This window comes from Rhinatrema bivittatum, chromosome 16, assembly GCF_901001135.1.
Source record: "Rhinatrema bivittatum chromosome 16, aRhiBiv1.1, whole genome shotgun sequence".
In the NCBI taxonomy this organism is placed as follows: domain Eukaryota; kingdom Metazoa; phylum Chordata; class Amphibia; order Gymnophiona; family Rhinatrematidae; genus Rhinatrema; species Rhinatrema bivittatum.
In genome coordinates, this window is record NC_042630.1 from 35,662,259 (window position 1) to 35,680,727 (window position 18,469).

The 18,469-nt window shown below is 46.1% G+C and overlaps 1 protein-coding gene across 2 annotated transcripts in view; it reads left to right on the top strand.

Moving 5' to 3' along the window:
• The first annotated feature begins 9,989 nt into the window (after positions 1-9,989).
• The window catches only part of SLAMF1 (signaling lymphocytic activation molecule family member 1), a 33,200-nt gene continuing 24,720 nt past the window's right edge, over positions 9,990-18,469 (top strand). For both annotated transcript variants that reach the window (XM_029580589.1, XM_029580590.1), the window contains exon 1: positions 9,990-10,245. In XM_029580589.1, coding sequence (XP_029436449.1) covers positions 10,197-10,245 — 49 coding nt within the window. In that variant the 5' untranslated portion in view covers positions 9,990-10,196. The remainder of the gene's footprint in view (positions 10,246-18,469) is intronic.

Here is an 18,469-nt window from a genome sequence, read left to right on the forward strand (position 1 = left end):
ATCTTTCTATCTATATATTTATATATAGCGCCTAAACACACAAATACCTGATCAGTATAATAAATTAGTATAGTAAATATTGAATACACACCATGTCATTGACTCAATAATACTGTGACCCTCATGCAATCAAGAATTCATGTGGAACCATATATCAGGATATGACCTGGTACTGTAGAATCAAGAGAGGTCATGTAACATACCGGGCAAGACTGTTAGTTTTGACATTTTCACGTTTTACCTGCTGCAAGAAGCAGCGACCAGTCCAGTGACGCTTCTCCAGAAGCTGGTGGGAGCCCAGGTCAAGAGGAAGAGGATGCAGCGGGTTGGTGGCCATTTTTATTTTAGTCAACTCTGGCTTTATTTAAACCAGTTGTTCCGCGTCCCCTCACTTGAGAGGCACTTGCTGATCTTCAGGCTACCTAATGTAGATGTGGATTTCATTTTCTTGAGTCTTGGAATTAATTAAAAAAAAAACCAAAAAAAACAACTCATCTTTACAAAGCAAGCAAAGAGAAGAAGAGGCAGAAGGAATTATCAACCCTACCTCTGATTTCAACAACAATATCAAAACTATCTGAAAGAAAACCAAGGATGGGCAAAGCTAGGAAGAGCAATAGAAGTTCAGGAACAGAGCGCGTGGCGCTTACAAGGAGGCACTGGTCCCTTAGAGAGAAGGCTTTCCTCGGTACAAGATGATGGCTGATCTCGCCAAGGGCACTAGAGGGTGATACATCCTTAGAAATAAAGTTAGAATACATTCTGAGCATCTGCTATACAGCAAGCGCTCGGAGTCCGCAGCCGCCTTCACCCGCTCCTCAGCCTTTCCATCCCACCCCAGGGGCTACACAACAGGGAAGGGAGTAGATTTTCAGTAAGCTGATCAAATAGCCGTCTGTTTTATAACTGGCCAACTTAAAGACAATTTTCAAATGCAAAATAGCTGATGAGCTGGCTAGTTTGTGGTTGAAAATTTGCCTCAAAGTCAGCCGGCTATAGTTGCGCTTGCTAATTCGGAGGAAAAAGATAGGGGCCTATTTACTAAAGGATGGTAACGTGCATTAATGCTTATTAACACACACTGTTAGTAAATAGTAAAGGATGGTAACGGTAACATGCATTAATGCTTATCAACACACACTAGTAAACAGGCCCCACTGAGATTAAATTGAAGCCGGGTTAAAATTGTCCCGATACTGGGTGGATTTTACTGAGGCTCAGTAGAGCTCCATTGTCCCCTACACTTAGCCAGCTAGCTTTGAAAATTCACTGTAGCCGGCTACGTGTCTTCTCCGCCTGCCTCAAAAGTGGCTAAAACATAGCTGCCTAGTGCAAATAGGTTGCCATATCTAGCCATTTTACGGGGTTAAATGTTCAACTTGTTGGCTCTAGCCACCCGGCTCCTGATTCCCAAACCTGGCCCCTGATCCGTTGTGTGACTTTCGGAGCTCCGGTGAGGCAGCAAGGTTATATTAAACTTGAAGAATTTTCCCCATGGGAGCCTTCGTCTGGAGAAGTAATCTCCACAGGACTGGAACTAGATAGGAAAATTCCTTCCCCGGAGATGCAGCGCTGTGACTGAAAGCCAAAATCATTGGACATTGGCTGCATTCTGAGCACCTCCCGGTACTACCAGGCTTAAATAATTTTGGTGTTTGAAACTTTCAAAGCAGAATGCTGACCTGATAAAGGCTGGGTGGGCATCTGAAACCAAGTACATGGCAAGCAAATATATAGACAGATATAATAAAGGAAGATAAGGATTTTCTTACACCGTACCAATAAGCTATACACAAATGAACATACACACCGAAAAGCCATTTTAGCGGACGTAAGACAACTGATGCATAGATGTATCTCCTAAAATAAAACCCATGCCAGCATTATTTAACGTAATGAGAACTGACTGTTCACAAGTCTTCATCTATAGGCCTGCCTGAAAAGAACATTTTTAAGCATCAATTTGATTGTGTTCAGATGGCGTAAATGGCGCAAAGCTTCTGGAAGCGAGCTCTGTCACGTGGGACTTGCGGCAGCGAACGCGCAGTCTCTTAGGTCAGCGAGGTGGGCTGGTTTTGCGGATGGGGGGTGTCCGGTAAACCTCTGTGAAGGGATCCAAGTATTAGCCCAGGGAGATGTGGGTTCCATGGTGCATTACACAGTGAAGACAGCAATTACTCATCTACCTTTGTCGAAAAAGTTTTTTGTGGAGATGCTTCTTGATTCTGTGAATTGATTCCATTCAAACAGGTGGAAAAACTGAGAAACCTGCCATATGCACTGCATTTATAGACACCCAACACCCCCATCCTACCACAAAGATGAAAGCAGGACTAAATGAGCCAGTTCCCCCTGAAATCTTCGGAGGCCGCCATTCCTCGTGTTGCACCAAGAAATACATGCAGACAAAAGGATGTTGTAGTCGTGCATGAGGTCTACAGACCACACAGGGCTCTTCTTTCAAAGGTGACTGCCAGAGCTGAAGGAAGGAAGGTCTCACCCCTGCTAATCCAGTTTCCATTTCCTGTCGCCTTCAGACATCTACGGTGGAAATTCCCCATCCTCCCCTGCAAGATTCTCCAGCTATCGATGCTGTCTTGCTTCAGCCTGGCAGTCACCCCGAAAGAAGGCACTGCATGGTCCCCAGCGCTCTGTTTCATGGGGCCTGTAAAAGGTGTCATTAACCTACAGACGCTAGGATCAGTTCGGACTTCAGCAAACGCGATAGGAAAATCAACCACCATAGCTTAGGTTTCTTTTCAGGGTTTCATATCAAAATATTGATAGTTTGGGAAGAGACGGGTTTGTGCCTTTGGCCTGTAAGCAGTAATGCTGAATGCTCTCTATGACTGGCGTTTAATCTGTAACCACTATGCATATCTAATTCTTCTTTTTTTATGTCTTCTTTTTCTCACCAGTAAAACTAATTGTAAAAAGTCACATGGGCCAGCCCCTTGGTGACAGGACTGTCGTACACAAGGTGCAGGATTCGATTCCCAGATCTGGGCCCCCCTGCTTTTTGGCTCTGGCAGGGGCTGGGAACAAGGACCGCTTAGATTAGGAGATCTTTGCGGTTACACCTGTCCTTCCTTTGCTTAGGGGACAGGCAAGGAGGTGCCTGCACACATATTAAGAGAAGCCCAGAAGCTCTGATGGGGCAAGCACGGCCTGGAGCAATACTAGCATCTAGCTGAGAGATGAACTTACTGTGGAGCAATTATAATACATCTGTTAGTGGAACGCTTACCCAGTAAGTTCCACTAAATATACCCGGTTAAACTTTAAGAGCCATTTTTCTGATTAGACTCTCGTCTAGGCTAGTAAGCCATGCCGTCTCCATTTTAACTGGGTAATGCCTTATCCGGTTTAAACTTAACCACTCAGTAGGGCATGAAATTCAAATCTTGGGTTTTGTCCAAGTAACTCGGGAAACTACCCAAATACTTTAAGTATTAATCTCAAAGAGTTATCTAGAATCATCTGTGACTGACAGAGAAATGTCCTGATTGATGCAACCTCTGACCGACAGAGACAGTCCAGCCAGTGGTAAAGCTGCTCTCCCTGGTAGACCAAGTGACAAGGGTGGTAGAGAGAGGAACAGAGTCTTTTCCGCTCTTTATCTTGGGACAATGAAGTAAACAAATGCAGAGAAGAGCTCCTGGTTGTTGCGTCCATTGGTCTCAGACGGCTTCGATCTCTTCTCTCTGCTCTCCCCCGGGAAGATGGCGACCGCCGCGTCTGCATGCCGCTCTCTCCGGCGTCCCCGGAACGGCAATGGCAAAGCCTCACGCCATGTTTCTCCTGAGGGCCTCCTAGGGCGCGCGCACGCCACCCACGTCTTTATCCACGTCATGGCGGGAACCTCGAGGGCGTCCCCCTCGAGTGACATCACGCCATCCGGGTATTTAGTCTGCTCTTGTTTGCTAGCTCATTGAGTTAGCAAGGATCGTAAATGGATGGAAAGCCTCCGGTCTGAGCTACTCTGCCGCTTCCTTGCTGCTGCTGGAAGCTCTCTCTGCCCTTCGGGGTATTTCTCTAACCTGGGTTCCCGCTCCTCGGGGGGGGGGGGGCCCTTTGCTTTCTTTCAGGTGCCTATCTGGGATACCAGGTACTCGCTCCTCGAGGGCCTGCTCTCCGTGGCTCGGTGCCTGTGTTCAACTACTTCTGCCTGCTGGGATCACCACCTATACAGCTACCAACTTGGTGAGTAATCTAACATTTCTCAGTCTGTCTTATCTACAGCTCTGCTGCACTGGGAACCTGCATCCAAATCTCCCTATACCATCCTGGTGAGACGGGTCCCCTCTGCCGAGGGTCCCTGTAGCTACCTCTGGATCACCTCACTACTGCCACCTCTGGTGGTATCATTCAGCTGTGTAATAAGACAAATCTCTGTGTTTGCGTGTCTCGAGTCTAGCCTAGTACTGTGGTTCCTCACAGGGCTCCTCCCCGTGGGTGTGGTCATCTCCTCAGTACCCAAGAATCCACTCAAACACCTCAAAACCATAACACTGGATTTTGTCTCTGACTCAGTGGTTTTAGTATAAGATTAAAGATTGAGAGACTCTGTTGGGCATTTCTTGCCTCCCACCAGCAGGGGTCCTCAGTGGGCTTTGAGGACTGTCTGCCTAGCCCTCACTACACTATGGCCTGCTGCTTGGATGCTCTGGTAGACAGGTCCTCCCAGCTCTGTGGTCTGTACATCCTGTTGGCAGCCATGCTGTTCCTGCTTGGACTTGGATATATTCTGGCTTCACAACTTGTACCTTGCCAGTGCCTGGTCGTTGTCATGGTCCTAGCCTTGGTCTCATGTTTTGTTTCGTTTTATTGTGCTCTCTGACATTGGTCCCACTCGCAGGCCTGTGTATCCTGCGTTCCTGGTTGTCCTGGTTTTTTCTTGTCCTCCTGTTTTGTCTTAGTTTGTTCCTGTGTTCTTGGCTGGTCTCAGACTGTGTATTGTTTCTGCAGGGGGTCCTGCTCTGCTTCAGCGGGCACCTTTCTGTTCTTTGGTTCCTGCAGCGGTTCAGCCCTTCAAGTTCCCAGGTGTGCGTTCATCCTTGTCTCTGTGTGCTCCTGCCGTCCAAGTCCTGCTGGCCAGCAGCAGCTGAGGGCTCAACCCGCGGGGAAGCTAGCCGATACAGGCAGAAGATATCCTATTCCAGACTTGTTCAAGCCTGTCTGGACTGGGTCTGGCCCTGTTCCTTTCAGGGGTCATAACCCCGGCAGCACACCATAACAGGAACCAATTCCTAGCCTTCTGTCTGAAAGAGCAAAGTCTGTACGTTTCCATAAGTTCCATGTGGTTATTTTGCCACCTATAGTTAAATTATTGCTTTGCATGTGTACATCCTATGCTGGAGGTATTGGCGACCCTCTCTCTGTGAGTGAGAGGTGTGCAAACTGCATACAGGCCAACCATCTCAGGACCAGCCAGTGACTGAGCCACTTGGATTTGCAGCCTATGAGTTGGAATCTCTGTATTGGAAGGGACCCCCAAAATCTTCACCACTTGGACCGGTTTCCTATATTCTCCTTCGGCCTGAGAAAAGTAAGCATCTTTAGCGGCCAACAGGTGAAGAACACTTGATTTATTTTAATACTGTGACCTCTAGTGGTCATATGGTTTAATTACTTTTGCTGTTATTGTGTAACTTTCAAAATCAAGCTGATTTGTGTTTTTTAAATATTTATATTCTATAAATAAATATTCAAGTTTAATTTTACATTGCATAAGATATATTTTATGCACTTTGATGATCTCCAGGTTCTTGAAGAGTTTCAGAGGGCCGAACATTTTACACCGGTGGTTCCCAACCTGGGGTCCGTGGACTCTCAGAGGTCTAGGGGACCTCCAGAAGGGGCGCAAGAAGGTTTAATTAGGGAGAAAATAAGTGAGCCGCTGCTACCTGTTATTAGCAGAGCTTCTGCCACAGGCCAGGAGAGTGAGAGTGGGACTTATTATGGCCTCCAAAACCTCAGTCCACACTGCTGCAGACCAGGAGGAGGCCATTAGCAGCCATTAGAAGCGTCAAACTGCACTGCTGAACGTTTAGCAGAGGTTGGAAAAGGAGGGACAGACTGTAAACTCTACTGCTGCACTTCATGAGGCCGTGGGGAAGAGAGGGGCAGATTTCAGCTGTCCGAAGACACACGGAGGAAAGCAGAGGGAAGCTGGGTTATCCCACTGGTATGAAACGTTTCCACGTGCCACGTGCTCTGCCACTGGCCTGACGGAGAGAGAGGAGAGCTGCACCAGAAGAGCGAGGAGAATGGCTCAAAGGAGAAAATGGGACCAGGGTTGGCAGTAGGAGGGAAGAAGGAATCGGACAGGAATGGAGGATAAAGAGGGAGACAGGAATCCCTGACTGACCCGGTTAAGAGTGGATGGCATCCTGTCGAGGGAGAGAAAGAGAGGCCGTCCAAGAAATCATGTTGGATAGAGGTAGAGAGAGAGAGGACCACCATGGTCCAGGAGGGAAGAAGGGAAAGATGACCTCTAAGAATCAAGGAGGAGAGAGGATGAAACAACAACCAAACAAGGATGTGACTTTACACACAAAAGTTGTTTTAAGGGAACACACAGACAGACACGGGATGGGGCCGCCTTCCCATTTTTTAAAATCTGAATTATTTTGTGACTCATTTTGGTTGCCCTTCTCTGTGCCTTTTCTAATTCTGCTAGATCTTTCTTGAGATGCGGTGACCAGAACTGCACACAAGACTCAAGATGAGGTCGAACTGTGGGGCGATTCAGAGGCGTTATGATATTCTCTGTTTTATTCTCCATTCCTGTCCTAATAATCCCTAGGAATTCTATTTGCTTTCTTGGCTACTGCTGCACACTGAGCAAAAGATTTCAATGTTATTATCAACGACCATGCCTACATCCTTTTCCTGAATGGAGACTCCTAATATGGAACCTTGCATTTTGGTTTCTCTTCCCTAAGTGCATCACTTTGCACTTGTCCACGTTAAATTGTATTTGCCATTTGCATGCCCAGTCTCCCAGTTTTGCAGTGTCCTCTTGCAATTTCTCATAACCCTCTTGCAGTTTAACATCTTTGAATAATTTTGTGTCATCAGCAGATCTGATCACCTCACTTGTTCCTACTTCCAGGTCATTTATGAATACACAAGCCGTTAAGCCCGTAACAACGGGCTACATTAAAATTTTTTTTTTGGTCCATTTCCTTTCCACTCCCTCCCCCCACCTCTCTCTCTCTCTCACCTCCCCCCACACCTCCCTCTCTCTCTCCTCCCTCCCTCCCTCTCACCTCCCCCCACCTCCCTCTCTCTCTTCCCTCCCCCCACCTCCCTCTCTCTCTCCTCCCTCCCTCCTCCCTCTCTCCCCACCTCACACCCTCCCTCCCCTCCCACCTCACTCTCTCCCCCTCCTTCCCTCCCACTCTCTCCCTCCCCTCCCCTCCCACTCTCTCCCCCTTCCCTCCCCTCCCCTCCCACCTCGCTCTCTCCCACCTCCCCTCAGCTCACTCTCCTCCCAGCTCATCCACAACCGGCAGACAGGGGGTGTACCTCCCGCGCGCGCGCCGCCGCCGTTACTGCTCCTCCCTGCCTCTCGCACGCTGCCGCCGCTACTGCTCCTCCCTGCCTCTCTCTCTCGTACGCGCGCGCATCGCCGCCACTATTGCTCCTCCCTGCCTCTCGCGCGCGCGTCGCCGCCGCAGCTACTGCTCATCGTCGCCGCGGCTACTGCTCATCGTCGCCGCCACCGCCGCCGGTCCTGCTCCTAAGGAGCAGGCGCCATTTTTTTTCCTGACACGCTGCGCTCTGGCCGATGTGCGCGCATGCGCAGTAGAGCTGCTCTCTACTGCGCATTTGCGGCACGTCGGTCAAGCTTCGTTTATTAGTATAGATTAAAAAGCAGTGGTCCCAGAACAGATCCCTGGGGCACTCCACTATTCACCTTTTAGCCCTATTCTCTGTTTTCCATCTTTTAACCAATTGGCAATCCACAATAGGACACAGCCCCCTATCCCATGAATTTTTAATTTCCCAAGAAGTCTCTGATGAGGGACTTTGTCAAATCCTTTCTAGAAATCCAGATACACTTTACCAACTGGCTCACCTTTACCCATATTTATGCCCTCAAAAAAAAAAATAGCAACATTTGTGAGGCAAGACTTCCCCTGGCTAAATCTATGTTGGCTTTGTTCCATTAAACTATGCTTGTCTATATGTTCAGCAATTTTGTTCTTTATGATAGTTTCTACCATTTTGCCTGGCACAGATGTCAGACTCACTGGAAGTAATTTCCTGGATCACCCCTTGATCCCTTTTTATTTTTTGTATTTATTCTTTATTGCTTTTTATACAATTTACAATGAAAAAACTTTGCTCAGAAATTCTGTAACATATTTTCTCACAACATATACATTAACATCATGTATCATCCATTATTTAGACCACAATCTTATTTCAGGAATATAAGGGGGGGAGAAAAAACAGAAACCTTGGGAGTCATTGAAGAAAAACATATCTCAAAAGAAATAGCTTAACAAGCTAGTTACATTTAAATTTTTTTTTCATTTGGTTTATTCTTTCTATCCTCTCTTCTCCATGTGTGTGTCTTCTCTCTCTCTCTATCTTTCTTCCCATTGCCCCAACCTGTTATTTTCCCGTCTTCCCTTCATGCCACTTCCGGCCCATTTTTCTCCTCCATGACTCTTCTGTCCTTCTCCTTCTCCTCATCCCATGTCAGCTCCTTCCTCCTCCCTCAGCTCTCACCCCATGCTGTTTATCCATTTCCTCTCCCTCCTCACAACTAATTTTGTCTTTCTCATAAGAACAAAAGAAAATGCCATACTGGGTCAGACCAAGGGTCCATCAAGCCCAGCATCCTGTTTCCCTCAGTGACCAATCCAGGCCATAAGAACCTGGCAAGTACCCAAAAACTAAGTCTATTCCATGTTACCATTGCTAATGGCAGTGGCTATTCTCTAAGTGAACTTAATAGCAGGTAATGGACTTCTCCTCCAAGAACTTATCCAAACCTTTTTTAAACCCAGCTACACTAACTGCACTAACCACATTCTCTGGCAACAAATTCCAGAGTTTAATTGTGCGTTGAGTAAAAAAGAACTTTCTCAGATTAGTTTTAAATGTGCCACATGCTAACTTCATGGAGTGCCCCCTAGTCTTTCTACTATCCGAAAGAGTAAATAACCGGTTCACATCTACCCGTCCTAGACCTCTCATGATTTTAAACACCTCTATCATATCCCCCCTCAGCCATCTCTTCTCCAAGCTGAAAAGTCCTAACCTCTTTAGTCTTTCCTCATAGGGGAGTTGTTCCATTCCCCTTATCATTTTGGTAGCCCTTCTCTGTACCTTCTCCATCGCAATTATATCTTTTTTGAGATGCGGCGACCAGAATTGTACACAGTATTCAAGGTGCGGTTTCACCATGGAGTGATACAGAGGCATTAAGACATTCTCTGTTTTATTCCCCATTCCCTTCCTAATAATTCCCAACATTTTGTTTGCTTTTTTGACTGCCGCAGCACACTGAACCGACGATTTCAATGTGTTATCCACTATGACACCTAGATCTCTTTCTTGGGTTGTAGCACCTAATATGGAACCCAACATTGTGTAATTATAGCACGGGTTATTTTTCCCTATATGCATCACCTTGCACTTATCCTCTCCTCACCCCTCCATGCCACCCCTACCACTGGGCAGCATTCCACCAGGATCCAGATGTTGGGCCTCCCGGCGCTGCTCTGTGGGCCAGGGCCACAGCTGCATCTATGTTGGTGGCGTGACAGGATGGGACCTAGGAACCCAGCGCCCCCCATCCTTCCCTCACTGCTAATCCCTTCCCTGCCTATTGGCTGGGCCTTATATTTGACAGCCAAAGACTGGTGGGAGGAGGTGAGAGAGAGGCATCCCCAGGGGGCAGAGTTGCTCCGTAAACTCCTCTCCAGACTTAAAGGGCTCTTGACGTCCCATCCAGATGCACCTGGCCACGCTGAGGAAGGAAGAAACAGGGCTAGAAAGACCCAAACACCCATCAGCTCCTTGCTGAAAATCAGTTTAGAAGCAAGCTCTGACGGGTTATATTTGTCCTTCGCTAAAACGGAAATATTTTGCATGAACAGAAAGATCTGTTATTTACACCAAATCTTAACTCAATGCAGACTGCACAATAAAAAGCTTTTAATGTTTCCTGAGCCATGGGTTGCACTCTGTGGTTCTTACTGACAGCCGCTCTGTTCTCCGCAGGTGAGTTTATTTTTATTAAATCTCTTTCTTTCTGCCCTCCTGTATTTAAGCCGCTTAACTATGCTCCCTTATTCTGAGGTATCACTCTGTCACTGCCTGTCTTATGTCAGATTATACAGCACTGATGGGAGCAGAAACCCTCCTCAATAATAACTGCAAATGCTATCGTGCCATGAGTGTACAGAGTGCTGCACAGAAGAGCTCACATGGGGTTAGAAATCTTAGTGTGGAGGGCAGAGAGGCCAAAATGAGCAGTAGACGGGGGACTAGAACTGGGCTCTCATAGCAAAAATGCTTTTGAATAGATTTTGCAAATCTAAGAAATAAAGGTCCAACTTCACAGCAATTTAAAAAAGCCTGTTTTATGACTGCAAGGCTGCGTAGTGTATGTGTATGTAACAGGAGCTCCAGGTATGTATGTATGCATGCATATATGTCTTGCAGTTGCTCCAGGGGAGGAGGGTAAGGTGTATGGGGATGGTGTATGTAGGGGAGGTTGTGGTGCATGGGGATGAGTGTTGGTATGGTGATACTGGGGTAGGAGTGGGTGTGATTGAGTGGGATGAAGGAAAGCAAGGGTTAGAGAGGGTGGGGTGTATGTGAATTGGCAAGGTGGCTGGGTGAGGGTGAGGGGGATGTGTGTGTATATGTGACTGAGGGTTGTCTTTGTGTGTGGTTGTAGAGTGGGTGGGTGGAGGGTGGTATATGTGGAGAGCTGACTTGGGGGTAAGTGTATTATGGGTGTATGTAGAAACAGCAAAGGTAGGGATGGGGCAACCCAATGTGCAAATCATGCATTTGCACGGGGTGATAATTCCAGGAGGGGATGGGATGGAGGTGGTGTCATACAGCTGAGCTGGAGCAACAGTAGCAGCAGGGTAGACCAGTTTATCCTCGTCATTGTCAGTAGGATTGGTGCTTAATACAGATCAGCTTCCAGTTTCAGAGTATGAGCTGCAAAATCTATGAAGGTCCACCTGTCTCATACCATGAGACTTGCTCCGCTTGGCACAGGAAGCCAATATTATATTAAACGCCACTTCTCCTTCCAGGAGAGGATGATCCGGTGAGTAAGCCAGACTGTACCGGGGGATGAAGCAGGGAAGAGAATGGATCACGGAGAATGGGAAGGGAGTGCAGTGAGAGTTTTCTAGAAGCTGAGGGGACGAGATATGGGATGAGTTTTCTGGGGTCAATAGGAGGGAAATCCAAACTTGGGCAAAGCAAGAGAACAGACCCAGAATTGGGGGGGGGGGGGGGGGGGGGGGGAGGGGGGAGTGCAAAAAGAAAGGCCAGAGAGTGAGGGAGAGAGGGCAGAGGAGAGCGAGTGATCCAGAGCCAGTGGGAGAGGGGGCTGGGGCAAATGAGAGAAAAGACCCTGGATATTATTTCAACGTATTTTCAAGGATGATGCCTGGATCCTTTTCCTGAGTGGTGACTCCTAATGTGGAACCTTGCATTTTGTAGCTGTAATTTGGGTTTTCTAGCATGTAGACAGGATGGATTCAAGTCCAGTGGGTTATGCACCTCTACCAGAAGATGGAGACGGTGCAAACTGATGTCACAGTATATATACGACAAATGAGCTAATCAGATTTGCATATGACACAAAATTATTCAGAGTAGTTAAATCACAAGTAGATTGTGATAAATTGCAGGAGGACCTTGCAAGACTGGAAGATTGGGCATCCAAATGGCAGATGAAATTAATGTGGACAAGTGCAAGGTGTTGCATATAGGGAAAAATAACCCTTGCTGTAGTTACACAATGTTAGGTTCCATATTAGGAGCTACCGCCCAGGAAAGAGATCTAGGTGTCATAGTAGATAACACATTGAAATCGTCGGTTCAGTGTGCTGCGGCAGTCAAAAAAGCAAACAGAATGTTAGGAATTATTAGGAAGGGAATGGTGAATAAAACGGAAAATGTCATAATGCCTCTATATCGCTCCATGGTGAAGACCGCACCTTGAATACTGTGTACAATTCCGGTTGCTGCATCTCAAAAAAGATATAGTTGCGATGGAGAAGGTACAGAGAAGGGCAACCAAAATGATAAAGGGGATGGAACAGCTCCCCTATGAGGAAAGACTAAAGAAGTTAGGGCTGTTCAGCTTGGAGAAGAGACGGCTGAGGGGGGATATGATAGAGGTCTATAAGAGCATGAGAGGTCTTGAATGAGTAGATGTGAATTGGTTATTTACACCCCTTTCGGATAATAGGAAGACTAGGGTTAGTGCAGCTGGGTTTTAAAAAGATTTGGATAAGTTCTTGGAGGAGAAGTCCATTAACTGCTATTAATCAAGTTTACTTAGGGAATAGCCACTGCTATTAATTACATCAGTAGCATGGGATCTTCTTAGTGTTTGGGTACTTGCCAGGTTCTTATGGTCTGGTTTGGCCTCTGTTGGAAACAGGATGCTGGGCTTGATGGACCCTTGGTCTGACCCAGCATGGCAATTTATGTTCTTTTGAGTACCAAAGTCAATAAGAAAAGACTTGCACAGGGATTCCTATGAGCACTTTTTTCATCTCTTTCAGTTTTGGCCTAGATCAGTTCATGTTCCAGCTCCTATATATAGAAATAAAGTTTATGAAAGCCTCCTCTCCTGAAGGAAAAAAAAAAAAGTGAGACCTTTGTATTGGACTAACTTAACACATTTCTTGTGATGCTCTCAAGAGTTCACACTCCTTCCTTCAGATCCAAACAGAATGAGCGGCAGATGACGTTACCATAAAACACAAGTGAAGCATAGATTAAACTACAATGGTAGTGTGAATGGGAATTAGTGGTGGTGGTGGGGGGGGGGGGGGGTGTTGAAATGTAAGAGTGAAAAGAGGCAGTAGAATCATTCCTGGAAAAACTGAGACAACTCAGAAAAGAGCCCCAGCCACTACTCGTGGAAGAGTCACTGAAGAAAATATTCCCTGCTCCTCCTGTACTAGCCTGCTGGCACCTACCTAATCTGAAGGGAAAGCAGCAGTAAGATGCAAGCTTAGAACAGAAGCTCAAATTGTCTCTTCTGTTCTGTCTAGACGACAGAGTGCTTGGCACACTATTGGCGGCTGCTGACTAGCCAGCGTTTGCGATGGGGTGCCATGACGTTAGCAATATTTGAGACGAATAACGCGATCTAGGAAAAGCAAAAATAATAATAATAATAAAGGGTTAACAATTAGCCTTGATACAGAAAAGGCCTTTGATAAAGTGTCTTGGATTTTAAATCAATAATGGGTTTTATGGTTCTTTTCTTGATTGGATACATTTGCTGTACTCATCCCCCTCGAGAGAGCGTTTTGGTAAATGGTGAAGTTTCTCCCCCATTTAAACAGTGGTACAAGACAGGGCTGTCCTCTGTCTTCTCTGTTATTTAAGCTTACGTTAGAACCATTAGCAGTAAAACTAAGGTCATTATTGGCCATTAAGGGATTTATATGGGGGGAAAGGATATACATGAGCAGATTGGATGCATTTTGTGGTCTTTACCTATTGTCATGTTCCTCGTTTATATGAAATCAGTAGGGTTTGCTGCTGATAATCTTTTATTTGTTGGAGATCCTTGGGAATCCCTAACACGCGTTACAGACTTGCTCTCACAATTTGTTAGTATTGCAGGGTCAAAGGCAAACTGCAGTAGACCTGAGGAATTGCCTCTGGAGATCAAGGATAATTGGCTTGAAACTTTCCCTTTCAGACGGGCGGTATCACACATAAAACATTTGGGCCTGCTTCTATGTAGAAATGTATTTGATATATATATAAATTTAACACTTCTGCTGTTTTGATTCAGATTAAAAGATCCAAAGGTTTGGCAGAAGCTACCTCTTTTTTTTCTTTGTTTGGAGGATGTCCTTTGTTCAAGATAAGTCTGGCTTCCTAAGCTCCTTTATTCACTGCAGATGCTGCCTTGCTGGCTGAAAAGCAAAGATACGGCACTACTTGGATCGGCACTGTTTATAAGGTGATCTAAGGGTGCAAGAGTTAGCTGGGGTTTGGGGGCCTTGAAATGGCTGATTTGGGGTTTTATAAAGCTGAGAATTTTCTGGGAATTGATATCTGGTGACTGTAGGCTTTGTGCCCTCTATTTAAGTGAACAGCATATGGTCCCAAATTTGCCCTCACCTTTGATTCACTTAAGGGATCAGATGTTCCCAGTCATGTTGGATCTCATCCACTGCTTTAGGCCAGCGACTATGGCATGGAAACCCATGTGTCCAACAGTGGAGTACTTCATCTAATGTCTTATCATCGTTGCCTTTAATGAAGGAGCACTTCGGGCCAGCTCTGGAGCATTTTATATATGAAAATGCAAGGGGGGGCTGGAGAGCGACAACTATGGCAGATCTTTACGGTAAAGCACAGGATTTGAGTTTCACCTTTCAACAACTTAAAAGATCGAGAGACACTTCCCAGTAAACGTTTTGTGCGTACCTGCGGCCAAGATGTTATGCGGAAAAACTGCAACAATTTGGGCCACCACAGTTTTTGGCAGACTCTTCAGCGGCTAGCATGAGATACAGTGGGAGAAGGGATGATTCTCTATCTAAATGGCAGAAAACGAGACTTTTAAAGCATTCTCTGATTTTTTTTGTTAAAGGATTTGAGCAGTCACTGGAGGTTCCATTTGGGATAAAATCTGCACACGAAAGATACCGAATGTCGCCTTTGCCTTGCTGCTCATAAACTGTCTATTGCATCTACGTCTCAAGAACTGTAGTTCAAGGTTTGTCATCGTCGCTGTACAGATTCAGTCAAGGCATGTAAAATGGGGAACGGGATTTGTATGAAATGTATGTACGAGATGTTACATTGAGAAGGGAACCCTATTATTATTTCCTTTCCGGGAGAAAAAAAATGCAGTTTGTTGAACCCTCTTCTCCCATGGGCTTTTCATGTATTTTAGGGGACACTCAATTGTTGCATTCCACAAAACTCCTCTCTCCAGGGGGATCAGAAAGTTGGTGCAAAACTTTTTTATTGTCAGCCAGATACTGTGTTTTATTGCATTCGGTTAAGAGGGGCCCCCTGCTTGCTCTTTCTTTGTGGTTTCAACAAATGTCAACTCGAAAGATTAGATATCTTCTTGACGTAGGAAATTACCAACAGAATATCACGCTTTCCCACCTCATATAAAGATAACTAACTATTCTGTGAAATGGAATTGACATCAGTCTTAGAAGTTAACTCTCAACGCAGTAGATGTGTTTGGTAAAAAAAAAAAAAAAAAAAAAGATGGCTAAATGTGTTTATGGTTAAAACGAGAAAAAAACAGTGTGCATATCAGTTTGGTTGACGATGACGCCTGTATCCATCTTGTCCATCCAGGAAGGCACCATTGCAGTCATCGTTATATCTGGTTGTAGGGGCACACTTCGTAAAAGTAAAATGATATTTAAAAAAAGAACAGAAACTCAGAAAGAAAAGAATAAAGAGAGTGATTCAGATTCCTGCACTATAACCTACTGCAAGCTTGCCAGCACATATAGTAACATAGTAAATGAGAGAGGCCCACTTAGTCCATCCAGTCTGCCCAGCAGATTTGCTATTTTGTTATTGATGTATTTATTTATTTTAGGGTAGTAACTGCCGCTCTGTACAGGTTACCCCTTTTCTTCATTTCCAAACTTTATCCACTAGTGTTCCTCTCTGTTCATCCCACACCCTTTTGAATTCTGTTACAGTTTTGTCTTCACCGCCTCTTCCGGGAGCTTATTCTAGGCATCCACCCCCCCTTTCCGTGAAGAAAGATTGCCTCATTGTTGTTCCTGATTCTGCCCCTTTGGAGTTTCATATCATGACCCCTAGTTCTACAGCTTCCTTTCAACTGAACGACATTTGATTCTTGTGACTCATCAATACCTTCCAGGTATTTTAAAAGTGCGTCCTATCTTCCCTGTCTCTCCTCTCCTCCAGCACATACATATTCAGGTCCTTCAGTCTCATTTCATAAGACTTCCAGTGCAGATACCACACCTATTTTATCGCCTGTTTCTGGACCACCTCCATCCTGTCTCTATCCTTTTTGAGATGCGGGCTCCAGAACTGAACACAGTACTCCGGGTGAGGCCTCACCAAGGACCTGTATAAGGGCATCACCACCTCCTTTTTCCTGCTGGTTGTGCCTCTTTGGAAGCAGCCCAGCCTCTCTCTCCCCTTACCCACTGCCTTTTCACGTTGCTTCACTACTTTCAGATCAGCCGACACTATCACCCCAAGGTCACTCTCCCGGTCTATGCACATCAGTATCCCTCCCCCCCACCCCAATCGGCTACAGCTCCTGTGGATTTCTGCACCCCAAATGCATGACTCTGCACTTCCTGGCATTGAATTCCAACTGCCAGACCTTCAACCACGCCTCGAGCTTTCTTAGATTGCTTCTCTCGTTCTCTCTATTTTCGCAGGCATGTCCACTCTGTTGCAGATGCTGGTGTCACCTGCAAAAAAGACAAAATTTTCCTTCTAACCCATCTGCAATGTTGCTCACAAAGATATTGAACAGAACCCACAATCCTTTGATATGGAACCTTCTATGAGGAGAGAGGAGTGATAAGTGGAGTGCCTCAGGGATTGGTTCTGGGGCCAGTTCTGCTCAATACATTCAACACAAGGCCATTCTAACTCAGTCCCCTCCTCTAGTGCTGAAAATATGAACAGGGATGCTACGCTGGCAAGACAGGCCAGAATAAACCCACACAGACAGAAAATGATACATCACAGAAAAGGGCCAGGCAACACCTCTGGGACGGGTTGGGGAACATTTTTCAGAATCAGACCACCGCGTCAATAACCTTATGATCAGGAGACTACAAGGGAAATTCACAGCCATCCAGGAACGTAAGACATTTAACGTTAAAAGGATCAGACACTTCAGCAGTGACATGAAGGCAGTAAATGGAAACCTGGGGGTTTTTTTTAAACTCATTACCAAGAAATAGTTCTACTGCTTCTCTGTCACCTTATCACACTTACACATCACCCTCCCTCCCACCCTCTAAGCCACCACTATAATGTATTTTATGATTCATTTGTATTTTATAGTAAATATCTTTTGTTCGTTCTGTTAGGAGCTGAGGAAGCTAGCCAAGAAATGTATTAAGTTAGTCCAGTCAAAAGGTAGCACCTCCATATACAGTATATTTTTAATTTATTAACTTTTATTTTCTTGCATACAAGTAGATTAAGATGACAACTGCACACTATGTTAGTTAGATATAGATATACCGTATCTACTTAAAGTGGTTGCTATAAGTTGAATGGTTCAGAAGGAGTGATTTTCGGGCCATGTGTCCCCTTAAAATGATGGCGGCCCTAAGCAAAAGTGGGCCACCATCACTAGTGTTTTTGGGCCCTGCCGTGTTATTTTTTTATTGCGGAGGTTTTCTAAGATAAAAAAAAATAACGTGGTGATACTGACATAATATTTTCCTGGGGAAGGATGAAATATCGTGGGGACCATTCCCCCTCCACCCCCCCCCCCCACAGTATTTCACCCCTCCCATGGTAAGATATCACAGTATAGTAAATCACCCCTCTTTAGATTGTAAGCCCTCTGGGAAATACCTATGCTACCCAAATGTAATTTGCTTTGAAGTGGCTGGCCAGACATGAAAGGTGGGCATGCATCAGAAATTAACGGCTCGATCCAGGCCGCACCCTTCCTCCCCGCACGCACAGTTCTCTTCACTAACTCCCCGATACTCTCCTCTAATCGCATGCAAATGCATGCCGCGGCTGTGAAGCGTTAGGGAAGGGTTATGCCCGCGCAACCCATTTTACTGTATAGGCGCTGTAACAGCGCCTATACAGTAACCTGGGTGCGCTGGTACCTGTCATTTCAAATGACATTTGAAATGACAGGCACCAGGAAGTGTAAAAAAGTTTAAAAAGTGTAAAAAACAAAAAACCTGTGTGTTATATAAAAAAATAAACAATTTTAAATACCTGTCGGAGGGCCGTGGGTCCAGGCGGCCGGTGGGCGGCGGGCAGCCATCAGCGGCATCCGGTAGTCCCTTCTCCCTTCCTCCCTCCCTCCCCTGCCTGGATGAGCGCCAAAATCGCACGGGCGGGTCGGCAGCGGGGGGGGGGGGGGGCGGCAGCAGGATCCGGGAGCGGCGGGTAGGCAGCAGCGGGGTCCGGGGGGGCAGGGGCAGCGGCAGCGGGGGGGGGGGGGGCAGCAGCAGGGGGGCAGCAGCAGGATCCGGGAGCGGCGGGTAGGCAGCAGCGG